Source organism: Lampris incognitus, chromosome 2, assembly GCF_029633865.1.
Source record: "Lampris incognitus isolate fLamInc1 chromosome 2, fLamInc1.hap2, whole genome shotgun sequence".
Lineage (NCBI taxonomy): Eukaryota > Metazoa > Chordata > Actinopteri > Lampriformes > Lampridae > Lampris > Lampris incognitus.
In genome coordinates this window covers 89,264,473-89,290,096 of record NC_079212.1, presented here as the reverse complement: position 1 = coordinate 89,290,096, position 25,624 = coordinate 89,264,473, and the positions used below count along the sequence as shown (strand labels likewise).

At 46.1% G+C, this 25,624-nt stretch overlaps 1 protein-coding gene across 1 annotated transcript in view; it reads left to right on the top strand.

The window, feature by feature from the left end:
* The window catches only part of col7a1 (collagen, type VII, alpha 1), a 107,782-nt gene that overhangs the window by 47,461 nt on the left and 34,697 nt on the right, over positions 1–25,624 (top strand). Inside the window, exons 48-80 of the mRNA XM_056300476.1 lie at positions 1,663–1,722; positions 1,926–1,961; positions 2,152–2,232; positions 2,685–2,720; positions 2,896–2,940; positions 3,147–3,218; positions 3,325–3,369; positions 3,460–3,495; positions 3,737–3,775; positions 4,739–4,819; positions 4,916–4,951; positions 5,094–5,129; positions 5,455–5,535; positions 5,653–5,688; positions 7,824–7,895; positions 7,996–8,040; positions 8,493–8,528; positions 9,705–9,740; positions 10,333–10,437; positions 11,334–11,399; positions 11,750–11,785; positions 11,874–11,909; positions 12,023–12,070; positions 12,185–12,220; positions 15,844–15,963; positions 16,132–16,341; positions 16,428–16,463; positions 16,633–16,677; positions 17,069–17,185; positions 17,273–17,344; positions 17,948–17,992; positions 18,485–18,520; positions 19,746–19,781. Coding sequence (XP_056156451.1) covers positions 1,663–1,722; positions 1,926–1,961; positions 2,152–2,232; positions 2,685–2,720; positions 2,896–2,940; positions 3,147–3,218; positions 3,325–3,369; positions 3,460–3,495; positions 3,737–3,775; positions 4,739–4,819; positions 4,916–4,951; positions 5,094–5,129; positions 5,455–5,535; positions 5,653–5,688; positions 7,824–7,895; positions 7,996–8,040; positions 8,493–8,528; positions 9,705–9,740; positions 10,333–10,437; positions 11,334–11,399; positions 11,750–11,785; positions 11,874–11,909; positions 12,023–12,070; positions 12,185–12,220; positions 15,844–15,963; positions 16,132–16,341; positions 16,428–16,463; positions 16,633–16,677; positions 17,069–17,185; positions 17,273–17,344; positions 17,948–17,992; positions 18,485–18,520; positions 19,746–19,781 — 1,953 coding nt within the window. The remainder of the gene's footprint in view (positions 1–1,662; positions 1,723–1,925; positions 1,962–2,151; positions 2,233–2,684; positions 2,721–2,895; positions 2,941–3,146; positions 3,219–3,324; positions 3,370–3,459; positions 3,496–3,736; positions 3,776–4,738; positions 4,820–4,915; positions 4,952–5,093; positions 5,130–5,454; positions 5,536–5,652; positions 5,689–7,823; positions 7,896–7,995; positions 8,041–8,492; positions 8,529–9,704; positions 9,741–10,332; positions 10,438–11,333; positions 11,400–11,749; positions 11,786–11,873; positions 11,910–12,022; positions 12,071–12,184; positions 12,221–15,843; positions 15,964–16,131; positions 16,342–16,427; positions 16,464–16,632; positions 16,678–17,068; positions 17,186–17,272; positions 17,345–17,947; positions 17,993–18,484; positions 18,521–19,745; positions 19,782–25,624) is intronic.

The window sequence follows — 25,624 nt, the reverse complement described above, 5'->3', positions numbered from 1 at the left end:
TCTAAAGAATCCAAAAAGCCGTTTCATCCTGCAAAAAACAACATGATAAATGCTGCTTCAAAAGTAGAATAACTAGGTATTGGTATTTAGTGGGGGCGGAAACATCATAGGCATAAAACTGATGCCGAGTTGGACAGGTAGGTGACATTGTAATTAAATATACAACCAGCCATATTAAGTTGTGTGATTTACAGGACACCATCACTCAAGGGAATGGGTCACAGGGGTTGTGGCAGATAGAATCGTGTAAGAGGAGACTACCAGTGTTGCAGTTCCTGCTGGTTGCTGATAGTGGTCTCCAGAGAACGTTTTTGCTGATTGTGCCTTTAACATGTTCAAACATATCAACAGTTTGATGCGAGTTTTAGGAGGATTCAGACAAGCTAACTTTATCTCAGTTGGATCGGTGCAAAAGCATCTATTTTACAATGCCAACATCCGGTCGGGATATGATGTAAATAATATGTACCATTAGCTACTCAATTGAAAATGTTCAGGAAATACTAGACCTTCTTCCAATGTTGCTATTCACCGCAAAGTCACACAACAGTTGTGCTTTTCAGCTACACTGATCAGCCAAACCATTAACACCACTGACAGGTAAGTGAATAACATTGATGATCCCATTACAATGGCACCTGTCAAGGGGTGGGATATATTAGGCAGCATGTGAACGGTCAGTTCTTGAAGTTGATGTGTTGGAAGCAGGACAAACGGGCAAGTGTAGGGATCTGAACGACTTTGACGGGGTGGTGGCTAGATGACTGGGTCAGAGCATCTCCAAAACAATAGGCCTTGTGGGGTGTTCCTGGTATGCAGTGGTCAGTACCTACCAAACATGGTCCAAGGAAGGACAACCAGTGAACCAGCGACAGGGTCATGGGTGCCAAGGCTCATTGATGCGTGTGGGGAGTGGAGCCTAGCGTGTCTGGTTCAATCCTACAGAAGAGCTACTGTAGCTCAAATTGCTGAAAAATTTAGTGCTGGCTACAGTGTAGGCACCGAAAGCGCCCTACACTGTGTCCCCTGACAGGTGTCAGAACACACAGTGCATCACAGCTTGCTGTGTATGGGGCTGTGTAGCTGCAGACCAGTAAAGTGCCCATGATGACCCCTGTCCACTGCTGAAAGTGCCTACAATGGGCACGTGAGCGTCAGAACTGGATCATGGAGCAATGGAAGAAGGTGGCCTGGTCTGATGAATGACGTTTTCTTTTACATCATATGGATGACCCTTTCATGGTAATGGTATACCCTGATGGCAGTGGCCTCTTTCAGCAGGATAATGCACCCTGCTTCACTGCACACATTGTTCAGGAATGGTTTGAGGAACATGACAGAGTTCAAGGTGTTACCTTGGCCTCCAAATTCCCCAGATCTCAACCCTATCCAGCATCTGTGGGATGTTCTGGAAAAACAAGTCTGATCCATGGAGGCCCCACCTCGCAGCATACAGGACTTAAAGGATCTGCTGCTAACGTCTTGGTGCCAGATACCAGAGGACACCTTCAGAGGTCTTGTAGAGTCCATGTCTTGACGGGTCAGAGCTGTCTTTATGGCACGAGGGGGGCCTACACAGTATTAGGAAGGTGGTTTTAATATTTTGGCTGATTGGTGTATAACACTATTTGTCCATGTTTTAAAGTCTGTTTGTTTTACAAGGGTTCATCAGCGCCAGGAGCCCCAGGCCTGCCTGGACCTAAAGGAGAGTCAGGGGAGCGTGTAAGTTCAGACAGGTTCACCATAACACACTGCTGTTTAAAAGCGCAACAGCCTAAATCATATTAATATTTTCAGTTACTTTGATATATTCCTGGCAGTTGCATCCATTATTCATGATATATTGCGTTGTCCCAGCTGTCAGTGCCCTACAACCACCCAAACTGCCACTTTGTTAATCCATAAACATGTGATTCTTCCTCCAGGGGCCCCCTGGTATCAGCGGAAGGCCGGCTGCCAAGGTGAAAGATGTGCCTGCAGTGTTTCTATTTCACTTTATTTTTTTATTGAGCCTTTCAGTTTTAATGTTCCGCTGGATTTTTACTACTTGACACAAACATTGACTATGGCTTTTGGTAGCTGTCGAAGCAGGTGATGTATGACAGACAGTGGCGGCCATAGTGGTCTTATTGTAGTATTGCTGTGCTTCAGGGGGAACCAGGCGAACCGGCTGAGAGGGGGGAAGATGGACGGCCTGGCATCCCAGGAAAGATCGGTATTCCAGGCAAACAGGTCAGAGATGACAGTTGACTCTAGAGTCTTTCAGCCCTTGACTCTAGAGTCTTTCAGCGTCGTCATGTATGTAGCCTACCCTTAAAGTTACTCTGCTGTTCTCTGGCCATGTTAACCATGTTTTTTTTCTGTGTGCTAAAACTGAAGATAATTTCTTCTTTTGAAGAAATTATTTGAAGGTCTAACCAGCCTTTGATGGATTTTTCTATTTTTCCAACCATGCCTTTCGTGCTAATGATGCCATTTTAGAGGTAAACACAATGCAATATTTGTTAAGTACTCTTGAAATGTACCATATGTCTACTTCAAATTGCATCTGGCTCTTTCATGTATATATACACATCTGAGCCGCTGGTCAGGCGATGATCTAAATCTACGGTTTCAAACTTAAATGTCACCAGGCTTTCCTCACCAGTGACGTGGATGAATGATTTATGTCCCTCTTTCTGCAGGGAGAAAAAGGAGACAAGGGGGATGAAGCCACTCCTGTAAGACACTGTTTTCTCTCCCTGCTCTTATCAGCTGTTATGAGGTCACCTTCATCATCCATATCTTGTTGGAAAAGAGAAATATTTATAGAATTCCTCATGTTATATATTGCCAAGCGTCAAAATTTCCATGTCCCTCATTTTTCTTGTTTGATCGTTGGTGTTGTGCCACCAGGGGGAGCCCGGTCCTCCAGGGAAGGCTGGAGAAAGAGGACTGAGGGTAGGATAAGTGTTGCTGCTGCATTTTTATTTTATTTTTTTCTGCCAAACTGAGATTTGATTGAAATTCTTGAGGCCCTCTGATGCCATCCATTTGCCCCCTGACCTTCCTAGTTTCTATATTTAGTCGCGTAGCAATATCAAGTCTCCTTGTGTCCACATTGATGTGAAGCCCAGTAAAGGGACATTTTTATTGATGCTCTCCAGGGGTTGGCTGGTGTGCCAGGACGGCTAGGGGAGAAAGGAGACTTGGGAGACCCAGGAGAGCATGGACGTAATGTGAGAAGACCTTTATTTGTCATTATACGGACAGCTTTTCAATACTTGCATAAACTTTAAAACAGTCGGGCAGGTCATCCACTTCATTGATTGCTTTCGATTGTAGGGCAGCCCAGGACCTCCTGGAGGGAGAGGAGAGAAAGGAGACCAGGTTTGTTGTCCGCTATCTTCTCACAAAGACATTTTGTAAGTCATTTCTTCTCTCTGTGGACTCATCTGACTTTGTTCTTTTCTCCACAAGGGGCCCCAAGGACCCCCAGGACCTCCAGGGAAGGTGGTGAGTGTTAACCAGAACACTCTTAATCGTCATTTTATCACGGTGACGGGTTGATCAGAAGAACCTTTGTTCAGAGCGAATTAGATTTAGAAAGGGTTACCGCGGTCAGCCTGCTCCCAGCATCACATTCTGACGTCATCTCGGAACAAAAGCTACACACATTATGAACCATGTCATAGTCAGTACCGTCTCACACGTTGCCCTCTCAGACTTCATCTGACTTGTTCTCTCTCCTTCTCAGACTGGCTTCCAGCCCCAGAAAGAAGACAAAGGGGAGAAGGTCTGTGCTTGGACATTTGGATGTTTTGCAGGCCCTGAACATGTGTTCACTATGTATTAACACATACAACTACCTGCCTATGAAACTCCCAGATTTGGGATGCATTATTTATTTTGCATGTTCTCATTCACACTAAATCTAAATCTAAATCATTCATTCCTCTACAATTTGATTACTAAATGCTCCGTAGCTTTTTTTATCTGATCGTTTTGTGTTTTTTTTTTGTTTTTTTTTTATTTCCCCCTCCCCCCTTTTCTCCCCAATTGTATTTGGCCAATTACCCTATTTTCCTAGCCATCCCGGTTCCTGCTCCACCTCCGCTGCCGATCCGGGGAGGGCTGCAGACTACCACCTGTCTCCTCCGATACATGTGGAGTCACCAGCTGCTTCTTTTCACCTGACAGTGAGGAGTTTCACCAGGGGGACATAGCATGTGGGAGGATCACGCTATTCCCCCCACTTCCCCCTCCTCCCCGAATAGGCGACCAGAGGAGGCGCTAGTGGAGCGACCAGGACACATACCCACATCCAGCTACAGACATGGCAAATTGTGTCTGTAGGGATGCCTGACCAAGGTAACACGGGGATTCGAACCGACGATCCCCGTGTTGGTAGGCAACGGAATAGACCGCAATGCTACCTGGACGCCCTGATCGTTTTGTGTTTACCAAGTTTAATTTGCCTATCAATATTATTAATTACTTATAGCTTTTATTTGCATCTAGCTCCCTGGAGTTTTATTATTTATTGTTTGTGTTATTTGTTTGTTTGTATGTTACTGTGTTTTTGTGTACAACAAGCTGCTCCAATCAAATTGCCCCAAACGGGAGTAATACATTTGTTTGTATTGCAATGTATTGTATTATAACCAAGTGGGATTAAGTCAAATCAACATATTATAGGAATGAAGCCTCTCTCTGCTTCCTTTAACTCGACAAACTAGACCAACTTTCTGCTTCCCAGGGTGATGCTGGGGATCCAGGAGAGCACGGCAGCAAAGGCCAGAAGGGAGAGGCAGGGACTGCAGGACCCCCGGGGCTGCGAGTGAGTCAGCCTCACATCTGTCACTGATTGTTGTGTGGATATGTGGAAGTGTGAGGAGTTCTGATTCCCTGCTCCTTCTCTGCTGTCTTTTTAAAGGGTGCCGAGGGGCTACGGGGACCCGCAGGGGCAAGAGTGAGTTTTCTGGCCGTCATTCCATCATCGTGTATCCTGCACATATTGTCCTTATTGTCTAATATGAGTTATAAAGTGTCTGAGCCATTTCTGTGTCGTCTTTCACATCCAATGCCATTGTTTTCCCTTCGTATCTCCACAGGGTGACCCAGGAGAAAGAGGGACCCCTGGAGAGAAGGTTGGAATTGCATCAAGTGTAATGGATTATCCCATTTTCACACACGAAACCCTGTTTTCATTCAAATATAAAAACCGTGAAACCTAAGAACTCCAATAATAAATAGAAGAAGCAGTCTCAGAATGTTCCGGTGACTGGCGGGTTCCGCTGTCCTTCATTCCACCGGATCCTGTTTCCCACGCTGCAGATTCCCAGTGGGATGAAGCGCAGCGGGGCTGGCAGACGACGTCAAGGCCGGCAATTAAACTGAACCACTTCAGCCGTGCTCTTCCTCTTTGGTTGCACGCTAGGCCTTCCTCCTACCCTAACACCTGTCTCTGATCAGGGAGGAAGAGGAGCATCTGGGTTAGACGGGCGACCTGGTCTAGATGGTAAACCGGGAGCAACAGGACCGGCTGGCCAGAGGGTAAACCATTCCCCACTTCTTACCACCAAGCTGCAGATACACAATATAGAATTGTGTTGGTTGAGAAACATGGACATGAGTATTAGATGTTTACTTCCTTTTTTTTGTGGGTCCCAGGGAGACCCAGGGAAACAGGGGGATCCAGGAAGAGATGTAAGTACCCCTGTGATTCGTTCAGAAAACATCATCATTGATCCTTGTCGATTATCATGTTGGACAGAGATTCTTAAATTTTTTCATGACACAAATCCCCAAACAGACTGACAGCGGGGCACAGATCCGGATTAGATAAGACTCTGTCCCATCGACCTTCATTTGAGAAGACTCTTGTTAGCTTTGATGTGGATTTGAATTATAGATTGTTATTTTATATTTCACATAATACATAATAATATTATGTAATATTGTAATTAATATGAAAATATATAATTAAAATAAATTAAATATAATTATATTTAAAATTAAATATAAATTAAATATAATTATATTTAAAATTATAAATATAAATTAGATTATATTTAAAATTAAATATAGATATAACTTAAATTTAATTAAATATAATTGTACTATCAATTAATATTACAATGATATAATAAAATGCATAATAATATTTTATATTATTACATATAGTGTATATTATACGCTATAAGTGATGAAGGTGGCAAGCGTGAAAGCTGTGAATAGCAGAGTGATTTCTGTTCATTCTACTAATATTTCCTAGTGAATTTCACTTGCTCCTTGTTTTGCATGGTAGCCCCTGGAACACCTTAACGGACCCATGGGGGACACCAGGCACTACTTTTCAAAGCACTGATCTTGGAAAAGTCAGTTTCTTGAACAGTGACTGCTGAAATAGTTGACCCATGTCAAAATGATGAGCTTTGTTGCTTTTCATTTGCTTACTGTCAACAGTGACTTGTGATATGTCTCATCAAAATGTTTAATAGATGTGGGCTAACTAAAGGCTGTTTGCCAGTCATCTCCGTGTACCTACCATATATTTGCTGCAGAGGGCACATTGGAACTTAAAGTGAAACCAGTTTCATATGTATGAATTTAAATTTCTCAATTATAACACATTTCTTATCATGCATCATCTGGATGTGTGAACATTTTTCGATCTCGTAGCACTTTCTACTTACCGTAGGTACGGCAGTTGTCGCTACTCAAAACACTACAGTTGTTATTTCTCAGCTGAACGCTAAAATGTTGTTGAATTTCAATGCCTTGTATAGGGTGCCAAAACGCACACAATTGTTTTCAGAATTAGGCATTGCTGTTCTAAGCATTTTAAATAGTAAAGTCGGTATCTATCCCACGGCCTCCTCAGTTTGGAATCCAGTTTCTGTGGTAGAGACAATTTAGGTAAATAACCAGAATTCTGAGGAGCAGAAAAAAGGGGTAGCTTTGTGTCCATGTTGGTATTTTATCAGAATATTTATCGATAAACCTATCTATAAAGCTTAGCTTGGTGCCATTTCAGTGATTACATTTCTTAGAACCAACATCAGCATTTTATAAAACTGCTGCATTTTGTCTGGTCACTGATAAGTCAGTCAGTCAGTCAAGTTGCATTTTATATAGCGCTTTTCTAGCTGCAACAGCCACTCAAAGCGCTTTACATTTCTGGTCAAATCTAAGTCTTGTGTTGTTTTGTTTTTTTTTACAAACGTAGAATTATACTGGAATTAGTATTACAGAGGCATGAACTACCTTGTAAATGAAACGATAAGCCACTAGGAAATAGTTTTGCCTGACTTGCCTGCATATAAATAGGACATAAGTCATCTTCACATTTCTACATGCATACATACATACATACATTCATTCATACATACATCTATCCCACTCTGCCTGTTTTTTTTATTTAAATTATTTATATTTATGTAAAAAAAAAAAAATATATAATACTAAATACTATTTATTTAAATAAATTTTATATATATATATATATATATATACATACATATATATAATTTATTTAAATAATATATGTATATACAAATATATAAAAAGGACATTAGTCATCTTCACATTTCTTTATACAGACATCTGTCCGGCTCTGTCGGTTTTTTTATTTAAATAATTATTCATATTTGTATAAATATATATAATATATATTTATATAAATTCACGGATATATACCAAGTCCAGTTGCACTTGATTCAACTCCTTTGGACATCTTCACATTTCTTCATACTTACATACGTACATCTGTTCCACTCTCCCTTTTTTTTAAATTTTATTTATTTATTTATTTTAAATTTATTCATTTACATTTCTTACAGGGTCTACCAGGACTTAGAGGGGAGCAGAGCCTCCCGGGTCCAATTGGGCCTCCGGGCAACCCAGGCACACCTGTAGGCGCACACACACACACACACACACACACAGAATTTGCTCTACATCTATAAAACATCCTTCCCGTTTTTACTTCTCGGCCTTCCTTCTGTGTTCCAGGGAAAAACAGGTGAAGAAGGCAAAGCCGGGGCTCCTGGAAAAATGGTGACTCCTCACTACTAGATACATATTGTGTGTGTGTGTGCGTGATGCCGTCCCAGAATAATGTGTATACACACAGTTGCATGGCATCATACTGATGCCATGCCTCTGGTGATTTGAATCAAACACGCTGATATTAGATGCTGGTCAGCGAGGGCCGCGTATGATTACGGCCTCTCCGTCTCGATCCCTGTAAAGACCATCAGACTCAGACCCAAATCACTGTTTCCTCTGACTGGGGCTTGCTGATCAAAAAGCAGAGCAGGCTCACATCACAGGGTGTGCTGTGCAGCGGCTGCATGGAGCGGGGCTCTAATGATGCAGCGAGCCAGCGCAGCAGCACTAAATGATCTAAGTGGTATTAAAGAGGGCTGGCCCGGCCCCCACTCACCGTGTTACTGCCGAACCGCTTTTGTAACAGACCGCCACAGACACTGTGTTGTTTTGCATTGCAGGGGGAGGACGGCGTCCCCGGGGAAGACGGCAGAAAGGTTTGTTTGTGTGTGTGTGTGATGCGATTAGTTACGTGATCTGCTTATTAGTCCCTATAAAACGTTTCGCATGATGCCACTTTAACCAGGAGGCTCCCCCCCGAGATCAACTCAAAAGCACAGCAGGCAGTTGAAATAAAAAATACCATGTTCATTTCAAAACAGCACGGCTCCTCGTAAACCACTTCAAAAAATAACAAGCTATACCGTAATGTCCTTATGACCCATTCCTGTCTCACTGTGGCTGCTGTGCATACCAGTATGTAGTATGCAAATAAACAGACTGGTCGGCCTCCAGTATGGACTGGTACAATAGATGAGCTAATCTCCTGCAAATTATTTTTGCTAAAATCCATGGGGCTGAATTTTCATATCAGAAGAGGAACCGAGGGTCGTCCGGGTGGCGTAGCGGTCTATTCTGTTGCCTACCAACACGGGGATCTCCGGTTCGAATCCCTGTGTTACCTCCGGCTTGGTCGGGCGTCCCTACAGACACAACTGGCCGTGTCTGCGGGTGGGAAGCCGGATGTGGGTATCTGCACGGTGGCGCAGTGGTTAGCACGGTCGCCTCACAGCAAGGAGGTGCTGGGTTCGAGCCCCGGGGTAATCCAACCTTGGGGGGTCGTCCCGGGTCGTCCTCTGTGCGGAGTTTGCATGTTCTCCTCGTGTCTGTGTGGGTTTCCTCCGGGTGCTCCGGTTTCTTCCTACAGTCCAAAGACATGTAAGTAGGTCAGATGAATCGGCCGCACTAAAAAAAAAAATTGTCCCTAGGTGTGAATGTGTCGGCCCTGTGATGGACTGGCGGCCTGTCCAGGGTGTCTTCTCACCTGCTGTGCAATGACTGCTGGGATAAGCTCCAGCATCCCGCGACCCTGAGTAAGGATAAGCGGCTTGGATAATGGATGGATGGATGTTTACTAGTTGATCTAACACTGACTGGAATGGGGATAGATTAAGTTCGGCGTGATTGCAAGACGGATATAGATCCATCTCCTCCATCTAAACCAGTCCACACCAGTGACTGCCGCTGTGATGCCGCATCCCGCACAAGACTGTGTATCGTTCTAAAGACAAAAGTAAAATGATACACACTCATGGGTAATTAGTTAAATGTGAATAATGAGTGGCCTTCTCTAGGGACCCCTTATACTGTCGTTTTTTTTTTTTCATCTACAGGGTGACAAAGGAGAAGCAGGATCTCCTGGAAGAGATGTCAGTTCCACCCTTTCTTTCATTTTGTGTGTGTGTGTGTGTCTCCATACCAGTTTCATCCTGTCTCAGCCTCTGCCAACTATCTTCTTCTTCTCTCGCCTTCTCGCCTTCTCGCTGTCGATCCCACTTTCCTCAAGTTTATTGTCTCGCACATAATTTTCCTGCTTTTCTCTTATCCCGGTCAATATTCCCCTCAAGTGTGTGTATTTATTAATGGTAGTTTTCTCTGACATTGACAGCACCAACACATGCTCACTCACGGCTGAATCGATAGCCCAGTAGTCACTTGGCTCTTGCAATATACAGGATGGCTATTATCTTCAAGCTGCTCGTCTCATCTGATGTGTGTGTGTGTGTTTCAGCCTTATTTGGGGGGGCTGCTTCTGAGGGGGATTTACAGGGGCACCAAATGTCAGAGTACCGGTTTCATATGCAAATTCTGATTAATTATCTGCGGCACATCAGATGGGGGGAGGGGGGCAGGGGGCAGCGCCCACCAGCTTTGGTTTTGTAGTCTAGTCGCGCAACTGTGGCAGAGAGTGAAGTATCAGACTGATGAGCGAGTCTTGGTGTTGTGGGCTGTGTCTCTCAGGGCCGAGACGGACAGAAAGGAGACCGGGGCCTTGCTGGGTCTGTGGGGCCAGCTGGCCCAGCTGGACCCCCAGGAGTCCCTGGCAACATCGGTCCCCCTGGACAGGTAAGGTCACGCACAGGTAAATAAATGTGTTTGAATATGGATGGGCCACAGTACGTTTAGATGTCACCATTCCATACACCTCCTCCCCCCCCCTCTCTCTCTCTCTCTCTCTCTCTCTCTCTCTCTCTCTCTCTCTCTTTCTCTCTCTCTCTCTCTCTCTCTCTCTCTCTCTCTCTCTCTCTCTCTCTCTCTCTCTCTCTCTCTCTCTCCCTCTCCCTCTCTCGCTCTTTCTCTCTCTCTCTCTCTCTCTCTGTCTGTCTGTCTCGCTCTCTCACTGTTTCTGTCTGTCTGTCTGTCTGTCTCTTTCTCACTCTCTTTCACTCTCTCTGTCTGTCTGTTTGTCTGTCTCTCTCTCGCTCACTCTGTCTCTTGTTTGTCTCTGTCTCTCTTGCTGTCTCTCGCTGTCTCTCTCTCGCTCTGTCCACCTCTCTCTCTCTCTCCCTCTTGCTCTTTCTCTCTGTCTGTGTCTCTGTCTCTCTCCCTCTTGCTCTTTCTCTCTGTCTGTCTCTCTCTCTCTCTCTGTCTTTCTCTCACTCGCTCTGTCTCTCTTGCTCTCTCTCTGTCTGTCTGTCTGTCTGTCTGTCTGTCTGTCTGTCTGTCTGTCTGTCTGTCTGTCTCTCTCTCTATGGTAAAGGCCAGGATGATGATCGACTTCAATTATTACAGGGAAATGAAAGATATCCAGCAATTTAGTGTTATCTGGGCTCATGGAGATGTGTTGTGCTCAGTAAAAGACAACCAACTTGTTTTTTCTGGAGAATTGATGTGATTTACTTTTTATTTTTACATATTTACTTATTTGCTTGTGGTTTGAATATGATTTGTTTTTTTTTTTAAATAAACGTTATTTTTGAAAAATCGAATCTCTCTGTCTTTGTCTCTCTCATGTCTCTCAGGTTGTATATGTAAAGGGAGCTGAAGCTGCACCAATCCCTGGCCCCCAGGGGCCTCCTGGAACCCCGGTGGGTGTTCTTGACATTTTCCAGCGTAAATGTGTTTGTATGTTAGGAATAAAGACTAGCTCCACACTGGAACAAAATCCAATTTTTGTGTGTTTTTTTTTATCAAGGAAAATATTTTTACACACTGTTTATCTTAAGAAAGGCCATTTGACTGAAACATCAGCAAACAACAAAATATTGCAGTAAATCTGATTTCATTTGTGGATCTCTGTGCTGGTGGTCCATGTTATTCCTACTGTAGCTACTCAGCCATGTGGAAAAGCGTCACTGATCTCTGTCTGTACCCCTGCAGCCCGTTCGTCATCTTATCAATTGGTTGTTCAATCACTGTCCCTGTTCTGCTCTTTCAGGGTGTACCAGGGATCCCAGGAGCGGCGGGAGCTAGAGTAAGCTTAATGGTGTCTTTATTGGTCTCGGTTCACTGTGGACCACAGTCAGACTTTCATTTGACCCTGTGACATTTCTCCACTGCAGGGGGAGAGAGGCCCGCCCGGCCTCAAAGGTGAAACGGTACGTTAAGCCGCTGTAGCGCTGTAATGGGCGGAGTAGGATATCAACCAGGCTGACTTTGTCGGTTGTGCGGTTTTCAAGCTGACATGCTGTTGGTGTGGTGTTATTGACAGGGTGATCCAGGAGAGGACGGGGCACCTGGGAAACCTGGAACAGCGGTGGTAAAAGAGTCTGAACATTACCTGCTCACCTGTACTGACCTTGTGCAGACTAGTGCCAGTTCTTCTTCTTCCTCTTTGCCACTGACTGACTGGTGCTTTTTTCTCTTTTAACAGGATGTGCAGAAAGCTCTGGCCACCATGGGAATCCTGGTACGTGAACAACTTGCAGTCGTAACCTACAATTGGTCAGGCTTTTGAAAACATTTTACCTTCCCGATATTATATTCTATTTTGTGTTCTATTGTGGCACGGTGGCGCAGTGGTTAGCACTGTCACCTCACAGCAAGAAGATCCTGGGTTCGAACCCCGGGGTTGTCCAACCTTGGGGGTCATCCCAGATGGTCCTCTGTGTGGAGTTTGCATGTTCTCCCCGTGTCTGCGGTGGGTTTTCTCCAGGTGCTCCGGTTTCCCCCACCATCAGAAAGACATGCATGTTGGGATTAATACTCCTGTCCGTGCCCCTGACTGAGGCATGGCAAGACAAACTGGAGTTGGTCCCTGGGCGCTGCACGGCGGCTGCCCACTGCTCCTAGCTACACAGCTAGGATGGGTTAAATGCAGAGTCGAATTTCCCCACGGGGATTAATAAAGTATCTCAAAATCAAAAATAAATAAACAACAATAATAATCAAAAATATCATACCAGCTGATGTCTGGTTGATAGAAAAATATGTTTATCAAGCTGCTGCACCCATTTAAACGTATGTTGAAGCCCATAGCTATTCACTCTATGGTTGATAATGGACTTTAACGGCTGTTGTCTGAATGGAAATACTCTCCGTAGGACTCTGTCATGCATCACCTATAGGACATAACTTTGTTAGCTCACTTGAATACAGTGTGTAATGTTATATTCAGGAATCAGGAACAATGTATTGTCGTTTCCTTCAAGTACACAGAAGAATCGAAATTCCGTTTGCCCCAGCCCACAGCAGCGCGACACAAAAGACAAGAACACACAACCCAGATTTCCCAAAAACAACACCACCAAAAACAGAGAACAAAGCAAAAAATAAATAAAAATAAACACAAACAGTTAACAACACAGTCCAAAATTTCCACTGTGCAGAGAACGAACGCCAGCCAGGATGACCGTAGGAACTGCCGGTCTGCATGGGCTAGCAGTTAGCTTAGCCTGCCCCACTTCCGCATCCTGTCAGACCGCCCTTGGTGTCTCCTCCTCGGGTGCAGTTCCGGCAGGGCCATGGTCCCTGGGCCCACCGGATGCAGCAGACCAAGCTCCCTCAGCCGATCCAATGCCAGCTCTCCCAGCCAGACACCTTCGACACACCTCCCCACACTCCACACGACGACACTGAAACACAGTAAACGCTAGGCGAGGCCACCGCCAGACCGCCCTCGGTGTTGTCAGAACTGCCGGTCTGCATGGGTTAGCGGTTAGCTTAGCCTGCCCTCTTCCGCATCCTGCCAGACTGCCCTCTTTGTTTCCTCCTCGTTGCATCTCCGACAGGGCCGTGGCCCCTAGGCCCACCGGACTCAGCAGACCAGGCTCCCCCAGCTGATCCAGCGCCAGCTCTCCCAGCCATCAAATGAAAACAAAACAAACGTTGACGCTGACGTATATTTATAATCGTGCCAAAATTCATTTGTGCAGTGAAGTTTGAGTGTCATAAACATATTGGACCCTTTAAATCCGCTATAAGCACAAGCATATAATCAGCCTCAGTCTGGATTTGTGTTTGTGTGCGTGTGTGAGAATCAATTGTGGGTCTATAGAAAATTATTCTTGACAGGTAAGCCCTACTGATGGAAACTAATCTCTTTTTGCATTTCACATCTGGGTAATGAATGGTTTTGCAAACAAAGTGCTGGTACATATTGTCAAAACCTTCACCGCTTCCAGATACCTGTTAATACTCGTGCTTAGTGGGCCGTCGTGTTGACAGCTCAGTCATGCAATACGAGAGTGAAGGTTGTATTCAGTCTCGTAAATCACTCTATGCCAGTAAATAGTCTATGCAGGGTAGACGTGGGGCTACAGTGCCTGTGTAAGTGGTGCCATAATCCAGGATCCGGTTTGGTACTTGTTTTTTTAATTGGTTAATTGACATTGTAAGCATTACACTACAAGTAGAAACTGCACCACTCATGATTATTCATGTCCATTTTTTTTGGGGGGGGGGGTTTCCTCCCCTTTTCTCCCTAGTTGTATTCGGCCGATTACCGTACTCTTCCGAGCCACCCTGGTCTCTGCTCCACCCCCTCTGCCGATCCGGGGAGGGCTGCAGACTACCACATGCCTCCTCCCATACATGTGGAGTCACCAGCCGCTTCTTTTCACCTGACAGTGAGGAGTTTCACCAGGGGGACGTAGCGTGTGGGAGGATCACGCTATTCCCCCTCCTCCCCGAACAGGCGCCCCGACCGACCAGAGGAGGCGCTAGTGCAGCGACCAGGACACACCCACATCCGGCTTCCCACCCGCAGACACGGCCAATTGTGTCTGTAGGGACGCCCGGCCAAGGCGGAGGTAACACGGGGATTCGATCCGACGATCCCCGCGTTGGTAGGCAACGGAGTAGACCGCCCCGCCACCCGGACACCCCCATGCAAGTCCATTTGTATTGGCAGAAGACAATACTAATGTAAAGCTAAAGGCTGTAAGCATTTCAGTCTAGAGAACTCTTTAGAAACACGTTTTTGCATAACAACAGCAGCTTTTCACTCGTGCCATTATTTGATCTATTTGTGTCAGGAATCAGGAACAATTTATTGTCATTTCTTACATGTACTTGCGTACACAAAGAAATGAAATTTCATTTCTCCCAACCCACAGCAGTGTAACACAAAAGACAAAAACGCAGATCCAAAATTTCCCAAAAACGACACCACCAAAAACATACAAACACAGAGAGAACAAAGAAAAAACACACACTTAACAACACAGTCCACTCAGTACAACACACTCCAAAAATTTCCACTGTCCAGGAGAACGAATGCCAGCTAGGGTAGGGTGACTGTCAGACTGCCGGTCTGCATGGGCTAGCAATTAGCTTAGCCTGCCCCTCTTCCGCGTCCTGTCAGTCCACCCTTGGTGTTTCCTCTTCGGGCGCAGCTCTGGGTAGGGCCATGGTCCTTGGGCCCACCGGGCGCAGCAGACCAAGCACGCTCGGCTGATTCAACACCAGCTCTCCCAGCCAGACACCTTCGACACACCTCCCCCACACTCCACACGACGACACAAACACAGACGCAGACAAAAACACTGCACAGTTGACGCAAGGCGAGGCAAGGCCGCCACCAGACCGCCTCGGTGTTTCCTCTTCAGGCTCAGCTCCGGGCAGGGCTGTGGTCCCTGGGCCCACAGGACGCAGCAGACCAAGCTCTCTCAGCTGATCCAATGCCATCTCTCCCAGCCATTAAATTAAAAAAAATAAAAAAATAAAAATAAAAACGTCACACAATGACACAAACTTAGATGTGGACAAAGTCGGCACTGGGTGAGGCTGCCACAAACGTGAGTCCACGCCGCCATCTTCCCATCGCATCGGTATGATGGATAGACTGCACTTGGAGTGCCCTGTATAAAAAAGATGGGGCAAAAATCCCCCATAAGTTACAGTACAAGTGGACAGAAAGAAATGGCAGGTGGGGTGGAGGTCAGTGAACAACAGCCAGCAAGTATGACAGCTGCGGCAGCACAGACCTGACCAGTTCCCTTTACCGGCTTTCCTGAACGAATTTACTCCTGACGTCCCTCAGACCACAATCTTCAGCTGATTTCCTGAAGTGCCTGTCTGCCCTCCACACAGGTGTCTGATCTCAAGGTCATTGTGGATAAGAAGGATTTGCCGGTGAGGGTGCAGAAGACAGAAAGAGGTGAAAAGGGAGACAAAGGTGAACATGGACAGAGAGGACTACCTGGAGCAGATGTAAGTAAGACAGAGAGAGCCTGGAGGGTGATCAGAAATAAGTTAGAGTTGAACTAATGATCACAGCAATGGCGTAAATCCAAACGGGGCAACTTTATGTAGTGTATAGTCTGTAATTCAGTAATTAAAAACAAAATAATCTCGCTTCTCTTCCCTCTTGTTCGCCAGGGTGCTCGTGGGTTTGCCGGAGAGCGAGGCCCCAAGGGAGAACAGGGAGAACGGGGACCTGTAGGGGCAACCGGGCCTCCTGGAAGGGCCATTGGAGAACGAGGACCAGAGGGGCCTCCGGGGCAGGCGGGAGAGCCAGGCAAACCTGGAATACCAGGCGTTCCTGGGAGAGCTGGGGAGCTCGGAGAGGCCGGTCGACCAGGAGATAAGGTGCGGGAAGACAGGAGAGATGGACGGAAGTTGAAGGGTCACGTGGGTTGGTTATGACTCAGCTGACATGTCTGCATATCTTTTAGGGGGAGAGAGGAGAGGAGGGGCACAAGGGAGAAACCGTGAGTATTTTTATTAGTATTAGTGTTGTGATTAGTATTTACAAAGGACTGGGTGATAAAATCCGTTTGTAAACAAGACTTATTTTCCCGTCAGTCTCCATGAATACAGAGTGACATTTTCAAAACAGACTGAACATTACTTCTGTTCCTTCTCACTTCTGTTTTTCAGGGCAAAGCGGGCCTGACAGGACCAGCTGGCCCTCCGGGTCCAAAGGTACGCTGCTGTAGTTTTATTAAGTATCCTATAGTTTGTGATGTGGTGAAGCGCTACAGGATGTTGCAGTCGTCGCCTCACAACAGGAAGGTCCTGGGTTCGAGCCCCGGGGTAGTCCAACCTTGGGGGTCGTCCCGAGTCATCCTCTGTGTGGAGTTTGCGTGTTCCCCCCCATGTCTGTGTGGGTTTCCTCCGGGTGCTCCGGTTTCCTCCCTCAGTCCAAAGACATGTAGGTCAGGTGAATGACTGCTGGAATAGGCTCCAGCATCCCCGCGAGCCTGTGACCAGGATAAGCGGTTCGGATAATGGATGAATGAATGAATATTTCAGTGCCCGATAAAGAATAGGAAATAAGCATGGGTCTCAAACGCCCATGTTTGTGTTTGTTTAGGGAGCATCGGCTGAGTCAGTTTTAACTGGTGCCCCAGGACCCAGGGGCTTTCCTGGACTTGAGGGCCAAAAAGGAGAGCCAGGTGCCCCTGGAGCCTTGGGAATCAAGGGAGACCGGGTAAGATCCCATCTCCAAATAGAGCAAATGCACAGGTGCATGTATATGTTTCCATATGCAAATTAGTCACGTGGATGTGTGTCCCAGGGCTTTGCAGGGCTCCGTGGTGAGAAAGGAGACCGGGGAGCGTCTGGAGATAAAGGACGTGACGGTTTGCAGGTCAGTTCGCACTCATCTGTACTCTAATGAAGAATATGGTGTTAATCAGGCTGGAATGAGAAACGCTCTCAGAAATACTCCTTTTACAGCAGTTGGTCCAGTTGATCTACCTTTTTAATGTGTACCTACCAGCCCAAAACTGTCCAAGTCACACGGAGATCGCTGGTTCGAATCCCCGTGTTACCTGGTTTCGGCATCCCTACAGACACCATTGGCCGTGTCTGCGGGTGGGAAGCCAGATGTGGGTATATGTGTCCTGGTCGCTGCACTGGCGCCTCCTCTGGTCGGTCGCGGCACCTGTTCGGAGAGGAGGGGGAACTGGGGGGAATAGCGTGATCCTCCCACGCGCTACGTCCCCCTGGTGAAACTCCTCACTGTCAGGTGAAAAGAAGCGGCTGGCGACTCCACATGTATGAGAGGAGGCATGTGGTAGTCTGCAGCCCTCCCCAGATCGGCAGAGGGGGCTAAGCAGCGACCGGGACGGCTCAAAAGAGCTGGGTAATTGGCCAAGTGCAACCGGGGAGAAAGGGGGGGGGGACTGTCCAAGTTACAGTGCAAATGTGAAATAGTACATGACGGCGCATCTGCTCTTTGTCTTTTCAGGGAGTCGCAGGAGAACCAAGTAAACCTGGTGTGGATGGGAAACCGGTAAGTAAGATGTCCGACTGGACTGGTTTTCTGTCTGAAAGGGTGACCCCTTGGCCTGTGGACATGACATAAATAATTTGTAATTGTTAATATTTCAACACTTTTTTTTATACTATGGCGTCTTAGTTGACAACCATGTGCAATTTATTGTATGAATTCCCTGTATTTGTTCTCACGCATGTGTTATTCTACATTAAGAAGGGTGTGTAGGTGAGTAGTGCAGGTGCACTACCGCACCTTACCTCTAGGAAAGCATTTGACCAACAGGGTTCCTGTCCACAAAGGACACGCCGAGGTCCTACCTCTCCCGCCTAAGCCACCCACCACAGTCATCAGTAAAAAGCCGTAACACACTTATTGTTTGTGTTGTATGAGTCTCCTGCCCCCGGGGGGGGGGGGGCTGTATTACGATGAGAGGAGGTGTAAGTATTACAGGCGATGGTTAAACACTTCCTCATGCTTTTTGTTTCCTCTCCCTGCATGGCGGAGCAGGGTCCATCAGGGCCAGCTGGTCCTCGAGGCCAACCAGTGAGTAACTAGTAACCCGGGGAGGCAGACGTCTCTCGGGCTTGAGCTGCGGAGCTGAGTAACGAAAAAGTCTCGGGGTTTGGCTGCAAGCGCTAAGCCGACGGAGCTTACTCCCCCCCCCCCCCCCGGGCTGAAGCTACAGAGCGCCTGAGACCTTATGCAGCTATGCCTGTAACGCCTCCCTGTCTTCCTCTCTCTCATCACCTCTACCCCCCCTCCTATACATGTATTTCTCCTTTTCCTTTTTTATGTTGTCCCCCCCACCCCCATGTTACAACACTGTGCTCCCCCCCCAACCAACCGTCTCCCCCTACCATTGTCGACCATCTTTCCCTTCCCATCTCTTTCATCCTCTCTAGGGCCTGCCTGGGTTCCCTGGAGTGCTGGGCAGACCGGTAGGTTCTTTGCTGCTGGCTGGCATGCTTGGGACCTGCAAGAGGGGAGGGAGTTTGCTTGGGGGATGTCATGGTGGTCCAAAGATGATGAGGAGGAGCCTTTTTGCACACCTTCAGCTTGGGATCAGAACATCCGCAGGGCCTTGTGCTACCGGGCCTCGCCTGCAGTGATGTCGTCACTTAAATCCGAGTTCATTTGTATGGGGAGCCTCCCTGAGGGAGCCGGGGTCCGGGATAAGGGGCAGCTTTCGGCAAAGTCTCTCATGAAATATTAATCTGGTCCACCTCTTCCCAAAGCACCCACGTCAAATTCAGGAACGAGTCGAATTTTTTATGTGTAAAAAAAAAAACACCGCAGGTTTGTTAGCGGGATGAGAAGAAGTGCTCCGGCGTTCTGAGCGGGAGCGGCACGGGATGATGGAGGGCATGCTGGGATGGCGTACTCTGAACATCTGCTCCCTCCTTGATCAGCTATCTGTGCTTCACCTGTATGCAGCTGTACTCACTGTCTGTCTGCTTAAGCCTCAATGCATGGGTGTCACTGTGCAGCACGTTCCAGCACCTCTGTGTTTACGCTGTGTTATCGTCTTGTGTGTCTGTCTGTGTGTTTTTGTGAAAGCTGTTGTCAGCTGGTGTCATAACTAACGCTTCAATATGGGCCATAATGAACGTGAACATATTTGTTGTGAATATGTTGTGATGTGTGTGCGACCATACTGCATGTCTGTCAGTCTCACCGAGCGTCTGTGGTGTGTGTGTGTGTGTGTGTGTGTGTGTGTGTAGCATGTTTGTCTTAAGATTTAAATATAACCTTTATGTTGTATTTACAGGGGAATCCAGGAGAGCCTGGTATTCGAGGGCCAACTGTGAGTATTACAATGGCACACAGGAACACACACACTCTCTCTCTCTCTCTCTCTCTCTCTCTCTCTCTCTCTCTCTCTCTCTCTCTCTCTCTCTCTCTCTCTCTCTCTCTCTCTCTCTCTCTCTCTCTCTCTCTCTCTCTCTCTCTCTCTCTCTCTCTCTCTCTCTCTCTCTCTCTCTCTCTCTCTCTCTCTCTCTCTCTCTCTCTCTCACACACACACACACACACACTCTCTCTCCCGCTCTCTCTCACACACTCTTTCTCTCTCTCTTTCTCTCTCTCTCTCTCTCTCTCTCTCTCACACACACACACACACACTCTCTCTCTCACGCTCTCTCTCACACACTCTTTCTCTCTTTCAATATGTGCTTTATTGGCATGACATACATTTGTGTACATATTGCCAAAGCATGTAAAACAACAACACAATACAACAATGATTATAATAATAACAACAACAACAATGATTATAATAATAACAGCAACAACAACAATGATTATGATATTAAATAACAATAGTAGCAATAGGTGCCGTCATCCACTATCTCTCAGGTTGTGGCAAGATAATATAAATCTTGCTGCAATGCTCGCCGCTGGCCCCCCTCCCAGGACCACCCGCAGCTTACCTGCGTTGTCCATTTCCTGGTACTCTGGAATCACATGTTCCAGTTCCTTGACAAACGCCCGGCGCTGTTTTTCAAATCTGTCACATTTAAGGAGGAAGTGCACCTCTGTCTCCACCTCATCTGTCATGCACTGACCACATGATCGTTGTTCTTTTGGCAACCACGTCTTTTTGTGTCTCCCCTTTTCAATGGCGAGACTGTGGTCACTGAGCCTGTATTTGGTGAGGATCTGTCGCTGCTTCCTGTCTCTGACAGTTAAGAGGTATTCTTCCAAATCATAGTTTGTTTTTAGGGCCCGATAGACTTCTAGTTTGTTTTGAGTTTTGATTTCAGCATTCCAATGTTTCAGATAATTGTTCTTGCTTTGTTTTATAGCCTGATTTATCGTAAACTTTGTTTGGGATGCAGTGCTGGCCTGAGGTTGGTTGGTCTTAGTATTTGTTACAGGGTTAGTGAGTCTCAGAGCCAGCTGCTTCAGGGGACTCTTTTTGGGGTTCAGTTCTTGGGTTTTCAGAGCTTTAAAGTGCAATGTATTTGTTGGGCTTGTATTTAAGTGCATCCAGAAATTTGGAGATCTTTTTTGTACATTTATGAATAATGGAAACCGGCCTAATTCTTCCCTACATGCGTTGTTTGGTGTTTTCCTTTGTATTTTCAGAATCATTCTACAGAATTCAGCATGTAGGGTTTCTTTTGGATGCTTGTCCCATCTAGTGTAGCTGGAAAGACTGAGTGGACCCCATACCTCACTTCCATATAGTGCAATGGGCAGAATTACACTATCAAACAGTTTGCACCAGATGGAGATTGGTATATCAATGTTAAAGAATTTATTTTTAATTGCATATAGAGCTCTGCGAGCTTTTTGTTTTAGGTTATTCACTGCCCTACTGAAACTCCCTGATGCTGTAATAATTAGACCCAGGTAAGTATACTGCATCGTATGCTCTAAGGTGATGCTACCTAGAGTCAACTGGTATCTATTTTCCTGACATCTGGGCTTCTTCTGGAAGATCATTACTTTTGTCTTTTTTGGATTTATTGCCAGGGCCCAGTGCTGGCAATAGTCCTCAAGCAAGTCTAGTAGTTGTTGCAGCCCATCTGCGGTTGGTGACAACAAAACTAGATCATCTGCATAAAGCAAAAATTTCACTTCCATGTCATACAGGGGGAGACCTGGGGCTGCAGACTGTTCCAGCTGCACCACCAGTTCATTAATATATATATTAAACAGTGTCGGGCTAAGTCCACAGCCCTGTCTCACCCCTCTATTCTGAGTGAAGAACTCAGTGTGTTTGTCTCCAATCTTAACTGCACATTTGTTGTCCGAATACATTGACTTTATTATATCATACACTTTACCCCCTACACCACTTTGTAAAAGTTTATAGTATAGTCCTTCATGCCAAATAGAGTCGAAAGCTTTTTTGAAGTCAATAAAACAAGCAAATATTTTTCCATTTTTGGTTTGATTCACATTTTCATTTATGAGGGTGTGTAGGGTGTAAATATGGTCCGTAGTCCGTTGATTTGGGAGGAAGCCAATTTGACCTTTGCTCAGGACATTGTGTTCGTTAAGGAGGGTTAGAATTCGATTGTTCAAAATGCTATTAAACACCTTCCCCAGACTGCTGCTCACACAAATGCCTCTGAAATTATTAGGATCCAATTTTTCTCCATTTTTATGAATAGGAGTTATAAGCCCTTTGCTCCAGATGTCAGGAAAAAATCCCGAACTTAGAACAATGTTGAACAATTTGAGTACTGCCCTTTGCAGCTCAGGTGTGCTGTTTTTAAGCATCTCGCTTCTGATGCTGTCAAGGCCACAAGCTTTATTGGGTTTTAAGGATTTGAGCTTCTGTGCTAATTCTTCTTGTGTTATTGGAAAATCCAGTGGGTTTTGGTTGTCTTTTATAGTGCATTCGAGCAACCGTAATTTTTGTTTGATCAGATTGTAATTGGAATTTGAGTGTTCTTGTTGGATTTCCGAATAGATATGTTCAAAATGACTTTTCCAAATTTCTCCATTTTGGATAGGCAGGTCTTGTGGTTTTGTAGCGCTCAAATTATTCCACATTTCCCAGAATTGGTTTTGATTCAGGGAATGTTCTATTTCCTGTAGGGTTCTATCTACATGGCTTTGTTTTTTCATTCTTAATGTGTGTTTATATAGTTTTAATGTTTCGCTATATTTCTTTCTTATATCCATATCTTGAGGTTGGTAGTGTTTCAGGTTTGACAATTTACGCAGTTCTTTTCTTATATTTTTACAATCGTTGTCAAACCATTTTTCCTTTTCAGATTGTTTCTTTTTTCTGTTGTGGGTCCTTGGTAGGACCATGTTTGCTGCCGTCTGAAAGATACAATTGATTTCATTGACAGCTTTGTTGGTATTGTCCTTATTAGTTTCAAACGGTTTGTTAATGAAGTTAGTAATCATATTAAGTAATTTGGATGAATTCAGGATATTGATAAATTTTTCTGCACTGTCTGCAGCCCATCTGTAGGTCTTATTAATTTTGAACAGCTTGCTGGGCTCCTCTATAGGCATTTGAGTCAGGTTAATAGTTTTGAAGAAAATCATAATTTGGTTATGGTCAGAAAGAGGAGTTTGTTGTCTGACAGTGAATGCGTTGAAGGAGGTGGGGTCCATGTCAGTTATTGCATAGTCAACTACACTAGCTCCAAGACCTGAACAACATGTGAACCTTCCCAAAGAGTCTCCTCTGATCCTACCATTAAGTGTGTGCAGGCCAGAAGCGCGACAGAGGTGCACTAGCTCCTTACCAGCCTTGTTCACAGTACAGTCGAGGGAGCTCCTTTTAATGAGAGTTGGTGAGAGGTACAGGGAATGTTGACCAAACACATGTCTGTTACCCTGAGGGTCAATGGTATCACTCATTGAACCTGTTCGTGCGTTAAAATCTCCGCACAGCAGCACATTTCCCTGGGCCTGGAAAAGGCTTACCTCTTCATGGAGATTACTCAGGAAATCCTCATCATAATATGGAGATTCAATTGGGGGAGAATATAGAGCACAGAGATAGATATCTTTGTTTGATATGCCAATTTTATTGCTGAGTTTTAGCCAGCAGTGGGATGTTCCAATTTTAATTTTTGAAATGTGGTTGGTTAAACATCCTCTGTACCAAATCAAAATACCTCCAGAGTCTCGTCCACGATGTACTGAGTTAAGTTTATTTGATGGAATAATTATTTCTTTGTAACCTGAGGGACAGTGGGTGGTTATGTCTTCACGACACCAGGTTTCAGTTAATATGACTATGTCGACATTTTCGATGTTTTTTAAGAAGTCAGGGTCTCTACTCTTCATCCCAAAGGAAGATGAGAAGAGACCCTGAATGTTCCAACAAGAGACAGAAAAAGAACGCATGAAAAGAAAATATACAATGAGTCTCTTTTGTGAGACAGAGAATTATCAAGTTACAGTGGAAGAAGACATATATGAAATATTCTGATAACACTTACCAAATACCTCACTATCGATATAGTGGGCATTATTATACACAACCAGAGCCAAATCAACCCTCAGGATTTCCCCGTGTAAGTGGTTACCCCATTAAGATCTGATGGCACGTAGAGGTTGTCTTAGATGCTGCCATGCAGGAGTCTGGAGCACAAGGTGTGGAGCATCTCCTTTATCTCTCCCATCTCAGTCTTGGCTGGGGCGGTGGGTGTGGGAGGGGGCTGGGCTACTGCAGCAGCATAGCTTTGTGGCCTGTGCTGTGGGGGACAGGCTCTGTCAAGTGTTGTTGTCTTTTTGTTTTATGGAGGGGTTGGGTGCACAGGTTTCTTGGACCTGGGGGAAGCAGCACGTAGGTGTGGGTGTGTGTAGGGTTTTTCGGCCCAAAGGTGAGTATGGAGTATGGGGCTGGGGGGGGGTCCAGGTATTGTGTGCTCTGGGGGGGAAAGGGGGGTATCTGGGGATGTGGGAGGGTTCTGGTCTGTAGTCTCCTACTGGTGGAGGATAAGTGGGTGTGGTTGGGTTGCGGCCCAAAGCAACATCTTTTAGGGTCCTCGCAAAAATCCGCACTCTCTCCTTGTGAAGGTGCAGTCCGTCGTAGAGGTCATGCCTGAATGGTGAGCCAGGTGGACATTGGGAAGAGCAGCGCAGCCTCTGCTGATGTCTGTGTTGATTCCATGGATTATATGGGGTGGGGTGTCACGCCATGGCAGGAGTGTTGACACCACAATCCAAGCCTCTGGGAATTCTCCACTTGCTCTCTCTGCCACTCTACTCACCGCCACAGCCGTGTCACTGCGCAGATAGTGCAGGTCATTGGTCCCGGTGTGGATGATGATGCATTGCAGGCTCCCAAGAGATTCCTTGTTCAGGAGCTGTAGTGCATGGCCAGTAGTGCTGCATCGTTTTGCTGTCACGTGATATCCGGGGAATAGTTTCTGAGGGTCCATGAACTTCTGGTTTGAGTCCATAAGCAGGGCTACGTGTGGGCGCTGTTTGTTTGTCTTGGTGGGAGGAGATTGGTTGGGTGGCGGGGGTTGTGTGTTTTGTGTGAGGAGTGTCTGTGTGTCTGTGTGAGTGGTCTCTGTATCATGTTTGTTGGTTGTTTTAGTGTCAGGGGAGGTGTGATGGTCTGTATGGGTGTTAGTGGTATTGTTTTGAGAGACTGAAGCCCTCGCCCTGGTGTTCTCTTGGAGCTCTGCCCTAAGATCCTCCATCTGTTTCATGAGCTTCCTCTCTTTCAGTATCGCCTCCTTCTCTAGTTGGGCTACTTGGGAATGTAGGTTTTGGTTTTCCACCTGTAGCTGCTTCATGGTCTCTTGTAGCTCTAAGACAGTCAGTCTGTTCTCTGTTCTCAGCTGTTCCACCTCCTCCCTTAGCTGCTGGATGGAGCTGGTGGTGGTGTCAGAAAACCTGGCCTGGGTGAACTCCCTAAACTCGACAAAGTCCATTTCCAGCAGGGCCAGACTCTCCCTCAGTTGCCTGTCAGTGGCAGAGAGAGAGTGGGAGGGGGGAGGGGGAGGGGCTGCTGCGTGTTGTGGGGGCTCATTCTCAGAAGGGGGAGGGGTTGCTGCGTGTTGTGGGGGCTCTGTAGGTAGCTGGTCCTCAGCCATGTCGCTGTCTCTGTGGTTGTCTACCTCTGCCTTAAGCAGAGGGAAAACCTCTTCAAAAGAGTTCAGGCTCCCCTCGTTTCCCTGCAGCAGTATAGTTCCTTTAGTGTAGTATGTGATGGTC